Here is an 18,088-nt window from a genome sequence, read left to right on the forward strand (position 1 = left end):
GCCTAAAACACTGTTCCCTAGGCTTCCACATGGCTCCTTCTATAACTTACATGTCTCCTCTCTGTGCTGTGTTGGGGACACCATGCCAGCACCTGGAGTCACCAGGTGCTGTTCAGGGGAGTGACAGTCTTGGTGGGGGCAGAAGTGTAACAGCTGAATCAGTGGTACTCAGATGAGGGCACTAATGGAGGTGGTCCAAGGGAGGGTCTAGCTCTGCCTGGGAAGGGGAGCTGGGGAGAGAGTCTGGGGTGGGGGGGGGCAGACTCTTGGCTGAAAAGGAGGCAGGGAATTGGGGAGGGGCAGAGGGCATTTCGGGGTGAAGGGGGACTCATGGGCATGACAGTGGCTCGTGAGCAGACCCCTATGTTGCTTCCACCCCGAACCCTGAACCTGGGGCATCCTCACCATTTTCCGGATAGGGAAGCCAAGGCCCAGAGAGGTAGAGTCACTTGCCTGAAGGCACACAGCTCGTAGGTGGCAGAGCTGGGATTTGAACCAGGCAAGATGGTTTCTGCATCTGCCCTCAGCCCCTTACAGGACACCTACAGGGGAGACCAGAAGGTAATGAGCCCAGCGGTACAGGTGCACACGTGTCCTTCCGCAGCCCCTCCTGCATCGGGTGGACCTAGGAAACCAGAGGGAGCCTCTGCAGCGGCCCCACCATCTCCCGTGTCTCCCAGCCTCACCTCTGCTCTGAGTCGAGGCTCGGCTGCCCTCCTCCCGCAGACCCCTCTCCCCCAGGTGTGTTTAGGAGTCGCAGCAAATGGTGCCCCACCTCCACCCCGACCGCCACCCCTCCAGCCACACGGACCCTGCTGCTTGTAGAACAGGGATCAGCGAACTTGGCCCGCGGGCCACGTCCCGCCCACAGCCAGTTTCCATACAGCCCATGGACTAAAAATGGATTTTACATTTTTAAATGATTGCCTAAAAAAAAAAAAAAAAAAAATCAAAGGGAGAATAATGTTTCGTGACGTGAAAATTATATGAGATTCAAATTTCAGTGTCTGTAAGTAAAGGTTTATTGGAACAGCACACAGTGTTCCTGTTCATGTTGTTTAAGTGTGCTTTAGTGCTACAAGGCCGAAGTTGCATAGTTACAACAGAGAACATACAGCCCAAAAGCCGAAAATCTGATCTGACCTTTTCAGAAAAGGTTTCCAAACATGCTCCCTGCCTCAGGGCCATTGTGTTTGCTGTTCCCTCTTCCTGGAACACTCTTCCCGCAGATATCTATCTCCATGGCTAACTCTCGTGTTTCCTTCAAGTCTTTGCACAAATGTCCCCTTCTCAATGGGGCCAGCCTATGGAAAATTCTAACTGTGCCCATCTCCCCTTCTCCCTGTCCCCTTCTCCTGTTTGTCTTTCTGGCATCTCCTACCAACTGTCATGTAAATATGTATTTACTGATTGTCTGTCTCCCCCTGACCCGAATGTCACCTCCTTAACGGCAGACATTTTTAACTTTTTTGTTTGCTGCTGTATCCCAGGCACAGTGCCTAGCAATAGTGGGTGCTTAATAAATGTTTATTAGATGGATGGATGTTTGACTGGATGATCGGATAGCTGGATGAAAGGATTGATGGACAAATGGCCAGATAGATGGATGGATGGATGGATGGATGAACAGGTACATGAATAAGTTGGTGGGTGAATAGACAGATGATAGGATGGATGGATGGATGGATGGATGGATGGATGGATGGATGGATGGATGGATGGATGGATGGATAGTTGGACAGATAGACAGGTGGATGGATAGGTAGGTGGGTGGATAGACAGATGATGGATGGATGGATGGATGGATGGATGGATGGATGGATGGATGGATGGGCAGGTAGATGAATAGGTTGGTGGGTGAATAGACAGATGATTGGATAGATGGACGGCCAGATAGACAGGTGGTTGGATGGGTGGATGGATGCATGGTCGGTCGGGTAGATAGGTGGATGGATGTGAGGCATGACAGATTGTGAAAAGCTGGGCTGGCCCAAATCACATGGCTCTTAGATGCTGCATGGAGGAGCCTTTGGTAAAGGATTTTATGCAGGTGGATGTGTGTAGTGTTTTGGAAAGTTGGCTCAGGCCAAGGCATGGTTGGTGGGGTGGTGAAGTGGGTAGGACTGTGTGCCCAGAAACCAGTAGGAGGCTCTCTCCCTGGGAGGAGGGGAAGGTGAGTGGGCACAGCAAGAGTAGGAGGGGCCACCCCAGGAGAGCTGGGGTGTCAGGCCGTCATTGGTCTGAGATCAGTCTAGCTCCCGCTGCCGGCCTCCAGGGACTGGCATTCGGGACTAACGCCAAGGACTCCAGGAGCCCCCGCATCCCTGAGGGCCCTCACCCCTGACCCTGGGCCTGAGCTGGATTCCGCCAGCATCACCCACGTGCTCTGTTGCCTGGCAGTCACGGGGAGGCCTGCTTGCCTCTGGAAACTGTGAACTCCTCCATGCAGCCCCTGCTCTGTCCCAGGACTTATGAGGGGGTCAGCTGGCTCAGAGGCCTCACTTGAGGGAGAGGTCCGGGCCCATGCCTTCTGGAATGTTCCTTTCAGCCACAAGAGCAGCAGAAGTTGGGCACGCCTGCCTCTGGCCAGCTCCAGTCTCCCTGTGGCCTCAACCCTTCCCAGCTGCACCTGTCCCGCCAGGTGTGTCTCCCAAGGCTCTGAGTGCTGTTAGCAGCAGACTCCGGCTTTCTAATAAGCTCCCAGAGACATCACGCCCCACCTGCCCCATCCAAACATGGCAGTGAGTTACCCTTTCTGTGTCTCAGTTTCCCCATCTGTGTAATGGGGCCCAAGAGTTCCTCCCCACCAGGGCCAAGGCTTCATGGGCTGACACGGCAAAGGCTGGCACGGGGCCTGTTGCTCAGTAGGTGCTGTCAATGTTTAGCTGTGACCAATGAAAGGCATTTTTGTCCCAAGCCTCCTGCTTTAGGGTCATGGCCCATGACCCTTCTGCTGCAGCCTTTCAGGGACAGGCAGTAGCTCCTGCTGGGAGAGAGCGCCTCGTTTCAGCCGAACCCAGAGATTTTTCGGCTCCAGCAGCCCCCGGCTCTTGAAGCAGGGGCTTTCTGGTTCTCTTTATGGCAGGAGGGCCTGGGCTCCCCCTCTTCGTGCTGCTCTTTCTTGCTTTAACAAATGCGGTCATGGGCTTCCTGTGCGTCAGGCCTGGGCTGGGCTGCACGGATGCTAACTCCCCATGACTGCCCTGCGCCGTGGGTGTGGCTGTCAGCACCCCCTTTTTCAGACGAGGAAGCTGAGGCCCAGAGGCATTAAAAGCGTGCCCAAGGTCGCCAGCTTGGAGCCCATACGGTCACTCCCATTGGCCACCTAATTGCCTCTGGCCCCTTTTTCTCCACTGAGCTTGGCTGCCGTCCTCCTGAGAAACACCAGTGTCTTCCTCTTTTTGAGACACCCGGGGCGGGTGGGGGGGGGGTGTCCTGTGCCTGCTGGAAGGGGAAGCAGGCTGGGTGAGCTCTGTCCACTTCCGGTCCTCTTAGCCTCAGTTTCCCCATCTATAAAATGGGCTGATCACTCTCCCCGCCTAGCCCGCCTGGCAGAACCACCACAAAGCTCCAGGAGGTGACCCGGCACACACACCTTGCAGATCATCTGGGGGGAGAGTTATGACTGTTTCTGTCCCCTCGGGTGGCTGCAGTGAGTGCTCACCTGGTCGGATGTGAAGCCAGGGATAAAACCTTCTTTCTGCTTTTTCCGAGTCCCGGACCTTGTGTCCACTTGGGCTTCTCTTGTCTTTGAGGCTGGATGCACCTGGTGCCTCCCCGCCCCCTCCCTCCAGCCCCTGAGAGGTGGGAGCAGCCGGGGGGAGGGGGGGCGGGACTCGACTGGGAAAAGAGTCGGATCGAGACCCCCGGCTGTGGCTGCTCTGCCCGAGCCGGCGACCTCCTTCCCGCGCGCGCGGCAGCCGGAGCGCCCCTAATTGCTGTCACAGATGTAGCAACCACCAGCCTCTCCCTCGCGATCTGCTGGGTCGCGTGAGCTTAATTAGCCCCTGATTACTCATTTACTGGGTGCTGTGTGTATTCCATATCTAATAACTTTCCAATTACGCCCGGTCTGCGCCGCACATTTAATAACCCGTTAGTTGTCTGCTTATCGGGGACTCTACGTTCTGCAGCTCCATCTCCCCCTGACCCGGAGCCTTATCATTCCCTTTATTGCGGTATTTGGAGTTCTCTGCTCACCATTATGGAGCTATTACAGGGAATTAAGGGGCGTAAAATACTGTTTTGCGGCCTCTGAGGTACCAGCTTGCAGCACAGAGCAAGGAATCCCACCAGAGAGGGTCGAGTGCATCTTTGTGGGTGGGCTCTCGTGGGGACCAGGAAACGGGAAGGAGGGGCCCTGTGGTAGGGCTGGCCCGTGCCCCCTTATGTCGCTCCTGGACAGACGGCCCCGGGCCTGTGACCCATGTGTCGCCGGCAGGTGGCAGAGGTCTCCCACCAACCCGGCTGTGCCCACCCAGCCTCCAACCAAGGCAGGCCCCCAGCCATCACTGTTTGGGAGGGAGGTGGCTTTTCTTCCCAAACTTGGCTTCCTGCCTGTGTCTGATTTTTCCTCGGGGCCAAGGGCAGGTGATGATGCCACGTCCTTCTGCGCCATCGGGATGCTGGCGTTTCCTCTCCCCCCTCCTGCAGCTCTGTTTTGTCTCATCCTCCCAGCCTTGGTCTTGACATAAATCAGCCGCAGACCATCAACAAACCCACCGTCACTCAGCCGCAGTATAAACCTGTGTGCCAGAAACCACAGTCCCGGTTGCTGTGTGTCTGCCGAGGCAGCGAGTACAGGAATCAGGTCCTGCTAGTGTGCAGGGAGCGCCTACTGGGTGCCGGCACCGTGGGGGCTCTGACTGTGACCGGCTGGGTGTCCTTGGGCAGCTGACTTGACTTCTGTGTGCCTCAGTTTCCTCCTCCAACGTGGGAGTTAAGGTAGGGTTGTTGGGAGGATGAAACAGGCTACAGACAGCAGGTGCTTGGTGGATACCTAGCACATAGCAAGTGCTCAGTAAATCTAGGGTAGGCATTACGGGCCCATTTCCCAGAGGCAGAAACTGAGGTCCAAGCAGTTGTGACTTGCCTGTTAACTCCTAGTTACGCCCACAGGCAAGTGGCACTCAGGATTCAGTCCCACATCTGCTTTATTTAAGATCAGCAAGGCCAGCTTCCTGGAGTATATCTTGTGCCAACTTGGAGGAAAGAGACGATTCAGGGTGATCAGGAAAAGTGGGGGAGCCCATGCCCCAGATCCTGCCCCCATGAGTTTAGGGGCTCCGGGACTGCCTCTGGCTCTGCGTCAACAGCTGGCAAGGGGGCCTAGAAGGTGTCCCTGCCAGCTGGGGCCGAAACTGCCCAGAGGCCAGGGGCGAAGGCCGAGGCCGTGAAGCCTTCCCCAGCACACACCCCTCTAGGCTCTTTGGGGTCCCCTGGCCACTGCACCCCTTTGGCTCTTGTTCCTGATGCTTATGCAGTCAGGTCATGAGATGAGCTGCCATTTCTTGAGCACCTCCTATGTACCAAGTGCTTTAGCAGAAAGAACTCATCTAATCCCCTGCACCCTCCCTCTTGGAGGTAGACACTTGCTGTGTTATTAATCCATTTTGCAGAAGGGGAAACTGAGGCCCAGAGAGGTGAAGTCACTTTGCTAAGATCTCCCAGCTGGGGAGAGTGGCCAGGACCCAGTGCCTGGCCCCGTCCCACTACAGGGAGCCGGGGAGGTGGAGTCTGGCTGAGTACCCAGGAGGGAGAGGGAAGCAGGCCCGGAAAAAGCCAGCCAGCCACTCCCTGTTGGAGAGGCTGCTGGAGAGAGAAATCCTAGTGTCTCGTGCAGTGGCCTCTGGGCTGCTGTGTGCCCTCAAACTGGAACTTCCCTTGTTTTTTAAAATACGTCCTTTAGGGGCTTCCCTGGTGGCGCAGTGGTTGAGAATCCGCCTGCCAATGCAGGGGACACGGGTTCGAGCCCTGGTCTGGGAAGATCCCACATGCCGCGGAGTGACTGGGCCCGTGAGCCACAACTACTGAGCCTGCGCATCTGGAGCCTGTGCTCCGCAACAAGAGAGGCCGCGATAGTGAGAGGCCCGCGCACCGCGATGAAGAGTGGCCCCCACTTGCCACAACTAGAGAAAGCCCTCGCACAGAAGCGAAGACCCAACACAGCCAAAAATAAAATAATTAATTAATTAATTAAAAAAAAATATGTACTTAAAAAAAAAAAATTAAAAAAAAAAAAAATACGTCCTTTATAGGCTACCACATGGGTGAGCCTGGGAAACATTATGCTGAGTGAAAGAAGCCAGACACAGAGGGCTACCTGGTGTAGGAGTCCATCTATATGAAATGTCCAGAAGAGACAAATCCATCGAGACAGAAGGGAGATGAGGGGTTGCCAGGGGCCGGGGGAGGATGAGGAGTGACTGCTAATGGGTACCGGGTAATGAGAATGTTCTAGACGGATTCTGGTGATGGTTACACAACTCTATGACTATTCTCTAAGCCACTGAATCGTACACTTTAAATGGGTAAATTGTATAGTATATGAATTATATCTCAATAAAACAATTCTACAAAACAATAAAGCAGGAGTTCTCAAACTTGGGGAGCTCACGGACTAATACAATTCATAAAATAAACTGGGTACTGGCAACAGTGCTGCATGGGTTTCCCCTATGAAGCAGGGGTGCTGTATCTGCTCTCTGCCCCTCTCATCCCCATCCCTACGTGCGAATTTACCTGGAGTCAGTGTTCTCCAGAAATCGCTCAGTTCCCGGGAGGAAGTGTAACAAGGCGAGATCTTATTAGGATATTCAGGGGTGGGCTGCAAATCCCTTTTATGGTAAAGAACCCTGGAAATTTCTCCCCTTTTTGCCTTTCTCTGTTAACTAACACTTTAAACGTAGTGGCCCTGGTCCAGGGAAATAAAGGGGACAATAAAGTTTATCCTGCTTGCTCTGCGGGGGCCCCAGGGGCTCTCTGGGATGCTGTCAATTTCCAGGGTCCCCGGGGCAGGGAACAATGTATGTCCCAGACCCGGTCCTAATAGCACTTTAAATTAAGACAGGCCGTGAGCTTGGAACTCTTGGCTCTGGTAGAGAGAAGGCACAAGGAATATGTTGGTTCAAGGGTCTGCTTTTTATTAGTCAGGCATTGTTGTAAATTTGTCCTTGAAGGGTGAGGAAAGGCTGCTCTCTGCTTCCATGTGATGGTCTGGCTGAGAACCTTTGCCTCCACCTACGATGATGCTAGCATGAGATAATGCATATTCCCCACCCACATGTGTCTGGCAGCCTCGCCCATCCATTAACAGTGACTGAGCCCTCTCAGGAGTCCACTGGCAGCTGCCGACAAACGCCGGAGAAGGGGGTAAAATCCTTTTACTTCCAACAAGAGTCAACATGGTGGGAACAGCTGGACCAGAGGAGGGAGGGTGTCTGGCACACGACGGTGCCAGGGAACATGTGTTTCTGGGCCAGGCCCTGTTCTAGAGCTTTGGGGTTTTATTAGTTATCGACTGCTGTGTAACAAAGGACTACACGTAAGCAGCTCACAGCACGGCACCTATCACCACACGCTCAGCGGGGGCCCCTGCTGCAGGTCAAGGCATCGGTGGGGCTTTGCTCTCACCTGGGAGATCGACTGGGGAAGGACCCACCTGCAAGTTCATTGTTGGCAGAATTCATTTGTCTGTGAACTCAGGGCTGTTATGAACATTTAGGTGCAAGGTTTTGTGTGGACGTCTGTTTTCGGTTCTCCGGGGTATCTACCTAGGAGTGGAATTGTTGGGTCCTATGATGACTCTGTTTGGACCTTGACGAACTGCCAGACCGTCTCCAAAGCAGCTGCACCAGTTTACAGTCCTACCAGCAATGTATGAGGGTTTGCATCGTGTTTCAACACTTAATAATCATGAGAGTGCAGCTTTTTTTTTTTTTTTTTTTTTTTTTTGTGAGAGTGCAGCTTTTAAAAATGAATTCCCAGCTTCCTCTTAAAAGATCAGAACTGGCGTGATGGGGCTGGCTTCCTTCCATGTGGCCCCCAGTGGTGCTGGGTGGGACTGGTGCTGTCCCCCTACAGTCTCACCTACCAGTACCTTGTTTCCGGTTTACCCCCCTGCTCCCCGCAGAGATGTGTGTTTGAATCTCTTGTCCTTCCTGTACCCCCTCCCTTTTAAAGCCTGCTCCCTTTGAAGGCCTAGTTCAAATTCCACCTGCTCCAGGAAGCCTGCCTGGATTTTTCCAGCCCTTGGGGAGTTCTCCTATTATCAAACTCCTATAGACCTTGTCATCTGCACCCCCTCCCACCCAGTAGTATTCTCTTTTGCCATCTGCTGTTTTCTACTTAAAAGCCATGTTCCCTGGATGCTTTGTAACAGCAGAATCCTCTCCCAGCTGCTTGAGTTCACATCCCGACACCTCCACTTACTGTGGGGACTCAGGCCACTTTGTCTCTTCGTGTTTCCATGTTTTTTTTCGAGACAGGACTGTTGGGAGGATTAACCGTAGCACATAGTAGGTGCTCAGTAAACGGCATCCTCATGCCCACAAGCTCTCCATCCAGGGAGCCATCCCCACCCCCACGAGGCATCCCCCGGCCACTTTCCCCAGCAGGACCCTGGTCCCCCAACTCCAGGAGGACAAGCAGTAGGTGGGCCTCACCCCACTCTGCTTTCCACCAGCGCATGGGCAGGGTCAAGGCCAGGGCACAGTGCCACCCTCCTCCACTCCCTGCCAGCCAGGGGGTTGCAAGAATGCTGCCTGGTTTGATGAGGTGCCATCCCATAGACAGTCCCTGGGGTTGGCTGGACTAACAGGGGGACACAGCAGCCCTACATCTGGCAGAGTTTCCCGAAGTGATGTTGGCAAGGTTGCCAGAGCAGCTAAAAGCCTGCGGGGCGGGGTCTGTAGAGGGGCTCCAGGCTCCCCGCCATACTGAGGGGCCCCCGGCCCTAAGTGAGCCAGCGAGTGACTGAAGTGTGCTGGGCCCAGGCGCCGCCCTCTCCTGGCTCCAGCCTAAGCCGCCAGCACCCCTGTGGGATTTGCGGGGGCTGCAGTCTGGGCAGTGTCACCATATGGATCCCATAAATTAAAGCGTTCCCGGAAACAAACGGTAAATTTATCCGTCTCTCGCATGTGGAGCTGCTGGAGCCTGGATGGAGCGCCATCCGTCTCTCTCCGGTGCTTTGGTTTTATAGCCCTAATCCCCGGAAAAACAGGGTCAACGTGAAGTTGCTTGTCGACAACCATGCGGCCCTGAAGCTCGTAATCGGGGCGTGGGGCGTCGCCAGTCCCCGGGACCGGCCCCCAGGGAACTGCTGCTGTTCAGACCCTGGAACCCTGGCAGGGGCTTCCCCACGACCTGGAGCCCAGGATGCTCAGCTGGGTTGACCCTGCCTTGGCAGCTGTGTGACCTCAGGCTCCCACTACCCCTCTCTGAGCCTCAGTTTCCCCAACTGTGGAAAGGGGGTGGGGTGACCGGGTTAGTCACATTCATAGAGACAGAAAGTAGGGCCGTGGGTGCCAGGGGCTGGGGGAGGGAGTACGGAGCGTTAGCGTTTAATGGGTATGGAATTTCCATTTGGGTTGATGAGAAAGTTCTGGAAATGGATCCAGGGGGTGGTTGCTCATTGTGTTTGGACTTCACGCCACTGAGTTGTACCCTTAAAAAACGGTCAAGATGGTAATGTATATTTTAGTACAATTTTTTTTGAATACAGAAAAAGCGGGGGAGATGACTGCCCTGTGGGGTGGACTGAAGATTAACTAGGTTAATGATTATAGCTGCAACTAACTCGTAGGTAGTTATTGCAAACTTCTGTGCCGAGAATAGGGGCTTGGGCAGTGATGGGACCTGGGAGTGGATCCTCAGTGCCCACCAGGCTGCTGGGCAGGTTTGCTGGGCGAGGAAGTCACTGGTACTGACTTCACACTGGCAATCTGGGGACCAGCTCTGCTGCTGCCCCGAGCCAGCCACGCTGAGTCCCTGATGACAAAGCCAGGCCATCATGGGGGAGGGGTGGTACCCAGCGGCCCAGGGGGCCCACCCCTTGGGCACCTCCTGGCAGGCGTGACCAAGACTCACCATGTCCTCCCCTCCCCCGTCCTTCCAGGTCACCTCTGCATCTCTTGAGGCATCGACGGCCGTCCACCCTCCCTCCCGGGAGCCCGAGCCTCGGCCAGGCGCCCCAGCGGAGAGCCTGCCCAGGGGCCCCAGGACCGCCCAGGAGCAGGGGCCAGCCCGGTGTCAGCAGAGCAGCCTGGACGGGGCCGGACCAGACCTCACGGGCACAGGTAGGTGCCAGCTTTTTACTGTCTCTGAGTACTGGAGCGGATCAGGCTGCCCTCGGCGGCGAGGGAGCGCCCAAAGAAAGTTCCGGCGCAGACTCCCACCCCGCGGTCGCCACATTCTAGGGGAAAGCCAGGAGGCTGGGTTTCCCTGACTTGAGTTTGATTTTCTTCCCCTGCTTCTTAACACTCTCTCATGGTTGATTCACAAATGGCCTTTGTTGGGTTGTTGTTTTTTTTATCTCTACATTCCATTGTGTTCACTCGTTCATTTAAAAATAACGTGATGGATCCCCATGAACCACCACCCAACCCAGCCCTAGGACGCTCCGTCTAGCTGGATGCCCCGGCCCCCCCAGAGGGACCCGCCAGGTCCCATTTGCTTTTTCCGTCGCACCTGTGTTTGCCTGAATCGCCGGTGTCCTGGGGGTGTGAGCTTTGTCTCCTGGGCCCGGCTCAGCGCTGCAAGGTCCTTCTGTTGTCACAGCTGCCGCAGTGCTTGGTTTCACCGTCGTGTGCCACGGGGTGGTGTGCCCGCCCGGTGCGTGTGCCCGTGCTCCCTCCCGCCTTGTGGATGCGCCACACGTGTTCCGGCACGTGGCTCTCGGCGTCACCTCATTTAGGCCAGAGGGAACAAGGGTGTCCAGCCGGGGAAGGTGCTGACCGGCCTTCTCCTGCGTGGGCGTTCATTCCCACCCCCTCCAGCCTTGGAGACCCCGTCCGCGCATCTCGGCCCCGTCGGACACGTCACTTTCCCCAGTGGCGGAGAGGCAGCTCCCTCGTGGGTTGTTGGGCCTGAGTGTGGAGTCCCGAGGTGTTTATCGTGGGGCACATGGGCCCTGGGCTGGGAACAGTGAGTGGACACCTGCGTTCTTACCTAGGGAGGGTCGTGGAGCAGCCCCTTAGGCCAAGACCCCTCAGAGTGAGTCCCTGTGTGTGTCCTGCCCCCAGGAGGACTGAGTCTCAAGACCGCCCCCCGGCCCAGGCCTCCCTGTTGCTGGGCCACTGCGGGGGCAGCTGGCGGAAAACACTGCTTGTTAGTGAGAGAGCCGGAGCGGGCAGGTCGGGGCAGCCGGCGCGTGGTCATCTGGGCATCCATCTCCAGGACGACCCCAGTACCCACCTTCCTCTCTGCGACGTGGACTCGGCGAGGCAAGGGGCTGGCTGACCAGGGGCTGATGGGCCACCAAGCCCTCTGAGGGGCTTCCAGACCCTGGCTGATGGGGACGGAGTGTCAGGCAGCAAAGGGGACATGCAGGTGGTGGGCAGGGAGGCCCCCAGCATTCTCTGAGTCTGGGACAAGTGTCTTCTTGCAGTGTGCCTCAGTTTCCTCATCTGAGGAATGGGAAGGAAGGCCAATGGGAGTGCCTGGCTCGCGGGCAGGTGTGAGAATTAAAGTAACCAGGACAGGAGCGCACTCAGTGCAGGTCCTGGCCCCCCGCCCCCATGAGAGCCTCAGCTCTGGGTAATAACCTGCAAAACCGTGACCCTCGGGGACCCTCCCCTCCCCCGGTTGGCACGCACGAGGCCCTGCCCCCTGCCCTGGGGCCGCCCGGGGCAGGGCAGGGGCACAAGACCCACGTCTGCCAGCTGCTCTCTGTCAGGCTGTGGCCCTGCCTGGGGGGGAATGGGGGGGCCCAGCTCACAGCTGGAGACCCGCCAGGAGCACCATCCCATAGTCAGCCCCTCCCGGGGAGGCCGCTGCTGCTGCTACTTGGAAACGTGACAGTGACTAATGGTTTATTACACACCTGCCACCTCTCATCGGGCAGGCGCGCACAGCCCCCGGGTCCAGCTGTGCACTGCCAGCTGGACGGCGGGGCGGGCGCAGGGGGCGAGCACTTATAGACACGTGGACACACAGGCGCAGGGACACGCGGGGACAAGCGCACACCTGGCAGACGCACCAGACATGGGGGTACATGTGCAGAGACACAGAGACGCATACAGAGACACACACACACAGGCACTAGATGCTCTTACATGTGCACATAAGGACACATCGCAGACACACACCTGGGAACGCATATCCGTATGCACACGTGTCCCCCCACACACACAGCCCTGTCACTCCCTCTCCCCAGAGCTCTGAGCCCCTCCCCGTCTCCCCACTGTCTCTCCCGCTCCCTGTATGGTGGCATCCACCCCAGTGCTGCCTTTCCCAGAGGACGGGGTGGCCGTGGGCACGTCGGGGGCTGCATCTGTTGCCTTGTGGGGGGGGGGACAGCTTTCCATTGCCATCCGTTTCTGAGCCCCAGTTCCCTGCAGACATCTCGGGGGTGGGGACAGCAGCCTTCTCCAGGGGAAGGAAGCTGTCACACCGGCAGCCCTGGTGCCGGGCTGGGGGGCTGGGCCACGTGCCCCCAGGGATATGCACGGCCAATCCGCCTCGGTTTCTCCCAGAGCAGGAGGTTGTGTGGTCCTCAGGCGCCGCACTGGGAGGGCCCACCTGGGGAGTGGTCACTTGCTGGCTGCAGGGGGAAGGGCTCCAGGGCTTCAGGGGAAGCGGGGACCCCCACGGCTGGCATCCCTCTGGCGGGCCAGGCACGGACCTTGGACTGACCAAGCTGGTGGGGGAAGGGTACCATCCAAACCTCACCACGAGGCAGCCTTCCCTGGTAGGCGGCAAGCCCCCAGGCCCAGCTCTTTCCAATATTCTTAAGCCTTTAGTCAAAGGGAGGTCTATTTCTCATGTGCCACTCGCAGGCGGTATAAAATCCAGCGAGAGGACACTTGTAATTCATCACCAGCTGGTGGGGACAGGCGTTCCTGAACAATGATCTCTGTGCCGTCGCAGGCTCCTTGGGAGAGAAGCAGCACCATCTGGTGATAAGTGAGGGTGTGGCTGGTGTCCTAGACCCAAGTCCAAGTTTCCAAGTCTCAGAGCTGCCACTTCCCGGCCATGGAGCCTCTGCAAGGTTCAGAATCTTCCGAAAGCTTAGCTGCTCCAGCTGCTGAGTAGGCGTGAAATTGTAACAATGAAATCTTCTTTGTAGCATAGTATGGGTGACACGGGAGGAACACCAAGGGGGCACCCGGGCTGCAGGGCAAGGCTGTGCAGGCTGCACACTGCACAATTCCAGGGGGCGCCATTCCTCTTGTCGCCTCTGTGCACGTGCTCCCCGCCTGGCCGTCGGGGCTGCCGTGTTGCACTGCTGAGCAGTGGCCCTGTGGTTGTGCCGCACGGGCGCTGGGTGTCCTTTCTGAGCTGTGCAACAGGTTCTGAAATGGTAAATAATATAGAGCTAGTGGGAGCCACAGACCCCACTGATGGCTTTGGGATGGGGTCACAGAAAGCCAGGCAGAGACTGACTCCCATCACGGCTGTGTTCCTGGGCGCCTCTCTTTCTCCGCTGCCATGTTGGAGTGCTGGGCCGGGCCAGCCCTGTTGGGGGTGGCCTGTGGGTTCCTTCTGTCCTAATAGCCGCTGACCTGCTCCCACCCAGAAAGCCTCCATTCTCATTTGTACTTATTCCAGGTTTTGGGGGACCACTGGTCCAGCGAGGAGGGGAGAGGAGGAGCGGGTGGGGGTAGGAGCCAATATGGGAGACACCGTGCACCTTCTATCTGCCTTCTGGGCTGGCCCAGAAGATCCCTCCCTTCACCTGCTCCTGTCACCACCATGGCAGTGGCTGCCTTGGAAGAGTTCGGGGTTAGTTCCTGCTGCTGCTGTAACAGGTCATCACCAAGTCGGTGGTTTAAAACAATACATATTTAGTATCTTACACTTCTGGAGGCCAGAAGTCCAATATGGGTCTCACTAGGCTAAAATCAAGATGTGGGCAGGGCTGCGTTCTCCCTGGAGACTGTTGGGCAGAATCAAGTTTTCCAGCTTCTGGACGCTGCCCATATTCCTTGGCTCGTGGCTCCCTCCTCCACCTTCAAAGCCAGGAACCTTGCATCTCTCTGCCCTGCTTCTGTGGTCACAGCTCCTCTGACTCTGTCCTGCCCCCTTCCTCCACATATAAAGACCTATGATTACAGGGGCCCACTGGACAATCCAAGGTACCCTGTCATCTCAAGGTCAGCTGATTAGCAAACTTCTTTCCCCTTTGCCGTGTGAGGGAGCGTACTCACAGGTTCCAGGGATTAGGACGTGGATGTCTTTAAGTGCCACTATCCTGCTGACCATTTTAAAGTCCCTTATAAAATCATTTTATTAGTCAGGGCAACCATTGACGGGTGTTGTACAGGTAACCCCGAGCCCATTGTGGGTGACACAGGGTCCCAGGTTCCCTTTAGCTCGTGGCTTCCAGAGTTTCCTGGTTCCATCAGCAGCAGACACGGAGAAGAGAACACGAGAAAGCCACTGGACATTGACCCTTGGCCTTGAGGTGACCCATGCCCTCCCATTGGCCCCGAAGATGGAAGGGAGCTGGGCAGTGACAGCTGTCCACTGCAGCAGGGCCCGGGCATGGTGGAGAGTCAGCTGGTCATCTCTGCCCCAGCTGCCCATCCCCCTGGGCGGTTCATCCACGGCTCCATGAGCTCCAAGAACGTGGGTCTGAGTCTGCCCTGCTGCACCTGGATACCCTCCCCTGGTCCCTGTGTGCTTTGGGGGAAGGGTTGGGCGTCCTCATCCCCTGGCAGGTGTGGGAACGTGAGGCCCGGCCCCTTGGCTCCCTGCAAAAGACTAGCTTCCCCTCCAGGGCTCCCCTGGACCAGGCTGGGGCTTTACCTGGAATGGCCTTTGCTTGCTTCCTCTGCTTCCTTGTCCTGTCCCATCCCTGCTCCCTGGGTGCTGTGCCTTATAAATCACTCTCTCACACATCCTTGTCTGCTTCTGACAAACCACCTGGGATGGCACATTTCCCAGGGCCGTCCTCTCAGCCTTGTCTGCAAGCAACACGGCACATGCGTGCACCGGCCCCCAGTGTAACCGGCCTCTGCCCGGGCTCCCAAGCCCGATGGATATGGGGGAATTTACCGCAGGTGCTGTGGCTCAGCCAGCTTTGCCGGGAAGGGCACCCCAGGAGCAAGCTAAGAGCACGGAGAACAAGGCAGCTTCCCAGGAGCTGAGCCCCTCAGGCCCAGGCTGAGTTCTTGGAGCCTGGGGGCCACGCCTGGAAGATGTAACCTGAGAGCCATGAGGACATAGCAGTAAGAGTTGCCTGGACCTTGAACGATAGTAGGTACCAACGTCCGTCCTGGGGCTACTTGGGTTTTTGCTTCTCTTTTCCTTTCTAGTCATGTGTGTAAATCAAATCAGTGTTTGCTGGGCGTGGACATCTTCTAAGCTTTCGGATCCAGACTGGCACTCCCTCAATTCAAATCCTGCCTCAGCTCCTTCCAAGCTTCTGGTTTTAGGCAGACAACCTCTCTGTGCCTTGGTTTCCCGCTCAATTGCTGTGGGATCCAGGAGTCGATCCACATCCATTGCTGAGCCCCGTGCCTGGCACTCAGGGACACGGGAGCTGGCCCTGGCCCTGCGAGGAGAGCGAGCTGGTGACCACCAGGGCCCTGGCCCTGCGCGGCTTTTGTCTCTCCTTTGTTGGGAGAATGGGCTCCCGGCCAGCGGGGTTGGACCTCCGTGGCCAGGAAGGCAGGGCCTCCACTTGGGTACTGGCTCAGGCCCTGAGACGTCCTTGGCAGGTCTCACCTGGAGCGCTGCTGGTGCTGAGTGCTTTGGCAGGTGGCGCTGGGTGGACTCTTGTGCCCCGAGGCCAAGCGGCAGCTGCTCAGAGGACACAGGGGCCGGGCTTGGCTGCAGCTCATCCTGGCTTGATGGAAAGGGGCTTTGTGCAGTGGAAGTGTCTCCGTGCTCCCGTCACCCCCTCTCTTTTCCCTTGTACATCTCCAGCCAAGCTGGGATCCAAAGTCTGTTTTTTCTCCAACTAGCGACTGTTTATCTTCTCGGGAACTTCTTGTAACGCCAGGAGCACGGAGCTTGCAAGTCTGGGCAGGAGGTGGAGAAGTCCGGGCAGCTCCAGACGCTCCAGGCTTGTAAGTCGATCTCTCCCCAGGAGCCTCTGAATATTTAGCGGGACTCGCAGTGCTGGGCCTGAAGCCCCTTCCCTCCTCTCTCCTCCGGTTGCCAGGGTCTGGTCCCTTGGCTGGTGTGTGGCTCTGTGTGTCTGTCTGACTGATTCAGGTGTCCATGACATGAAAAAGAAAAGAGAACTTGGGCAATTTAAGAAAACGATAAACTGAGGGTCGACTTCAGCGAAGTTCAAAATGGCACAAAGATAAAAGCAGCTCTTTCGACCTGGCAAAATGGCTGTCAAGTGGGTCTGTTTGCCCCGAACTCTTAATTTCTTTCCATTAAGTTTGTGATTAAGACTTCAGGTAGGGGGATTCCCTGGCGGTCTAGTGGTTAGGACTCAGCGCTTCCACTGCAGGGGGCACGGGTTTGATCCCTGGTCGGTGAACTAGGATCCCGCATGCCAAAAAAATAAATAAAATACAATAAAATAAAAATTTCAGGTAGAAAAAAAGAGATCGGCTGAGCCATAGAAATGACTGTTCCGGGGCTCAGGATGGGGTGTCCCGGGGGCAGTGTTCGGGACCCCAGGGAGTAAAGCCAGCACAGACCACCCCTCCAAGGGCTACTGCACTTGGGGCCCACCTGTCTGCCATCTCTGCCGTGGCCTCCGCCCACCCAGCACCCTGCTTTCCCCTTGACTGGGTTTAAGCTGGTAGATCAGCTGGCACTCGGGGAACCTTGGCTCTCCTGGTTTAGCACCATATGAATTTAACTGGCTAGAGAAGCATCATTTGTAAGACTCTCCCTGTGTCCACACCACCTCTCACCTATAACCTTCTATTTAGAGCAGAAACCATTTGACATTGGGCATCTCCCAGAAGACCTTTGCTTGCGTCTTAACCATTGTTGTCTGTTGACACATCTGTCTCCACCGCTACACGGCTGTTCACGTGAGGGCATTTGTTCACAAATATTTGTTGAGCACCTACTATGTGCCAAAGACTGTGCTAGGCAGCATGTGTGATGCCAGGTGGTGACAGGTGCCGTGAAGCAAAATAGGGTCGGAGAACACAGAGATGAGAATTGTGACTGTAGGCGGGCTGGTCCCAGAGGCCTTGCTGAGGAGGTGGCATTAGGCAGAGAGTTCCAGGCCAGGGGAGACGCAAGTGCAGAGGCTCTGAGGCAGCCCTGCTCTCTCCTTGAAGGCAGGGACCATATTTTACCATCATCTTTATCTTTCCAGCACCTGGCCCAGTGCACATAATAGGTGCTCAGTCGATGTTTGTTGAGTGAATACAAGTTTTAAGTCAGCTGGTGCTGGGGGACCGGATGAGGGGAAGGTAAAGAAGCAATGAGTTTCTTGTAAACATCGGGGGCGTGCATTTACCCGAGCTTCCTGGGCCGAGGGCTGATGTCCCAAGCAGGTCCTTACTCCATTCTGGAACTTTTCTTCCCTCTCCAGGGCTTTGCTCTAAAATATAAAATTCCAGCAACCACGGGCTGCTTGCTTTTCCCCGAGGTCTCCCAGTGTGATCATGTTGGGGTCAAGGACACTTCAAGGTCACCTGTGAATGATTGGTCCTTTCTCCCCCTCGGACTTGGCTGACTCTGGGGAGGGGCTGTGAGCTCCCTGGATCAAACACAGAGAAGAGCATTTGCTGAGCAACTGCTGTATGTCAGGTGCTGTGAGTCTGGGAACAGTTGTCTTCCTAGCTGTATTCGTTTCCTGTTGCTGCTGTAACAGACCCCCACCAACTTGGCAGTTTAAAGCAACACAAGTTTATTACCTTACAGTTTGGAGATCAGAGATCTGACACAGGTCTCACTGGGCTAGAATCAGGGTGTCGCAGGGCTGGTTCCTTCTGGAGGCTCCAGG

General features: G+C 56.3%; 1 protein-coding gene across 4 annotated transcripts in view; it reads left to right on the forward strand.

Moving 5' to 3' along the window:
• Window positions 1-18,088, forward strand: part of GSE1 (Gse1 coiled-coil protein) — a 423,047-nt gene that overhangs the window by 148,682 nt on the left and 256,277 nt on the right. For all 4 annotated transcript variants that reach the window (XR_005017356.1, XM_036832479.1, XM_036832480.1 and 1 more), the window contains exon 2: window positions 10,115-10,295. Coding sequence is in view for 3 of the 4 variants with exons in the window: in XM_036832479.1 (XP_036688374.1) it covers window positions 10,115-10,295 (181 nt within the window). In the remaining variant the exon portion in view is untranslated. The remainder of the gene's footprint in view (window positions 1-10,114; window positions 10,296-18,088) is intronic.

This window comes from Balaenoptera musculus, chromosome 19 (assembly GCF_009873245.2).
Source record: "Balaenoptera musculus isolate JJ_BM4_2016_0621 chromosome 19, mBalMus1.pri.v3, whole genome shotgun sequence".
Classification (NCBI taxonomy): Eukaryota; Metazoa; Chordata; class Mammalia; order Artiodactyla; family Balaenopteridae; genus Balaenoptera; species Balaenoptera musculus.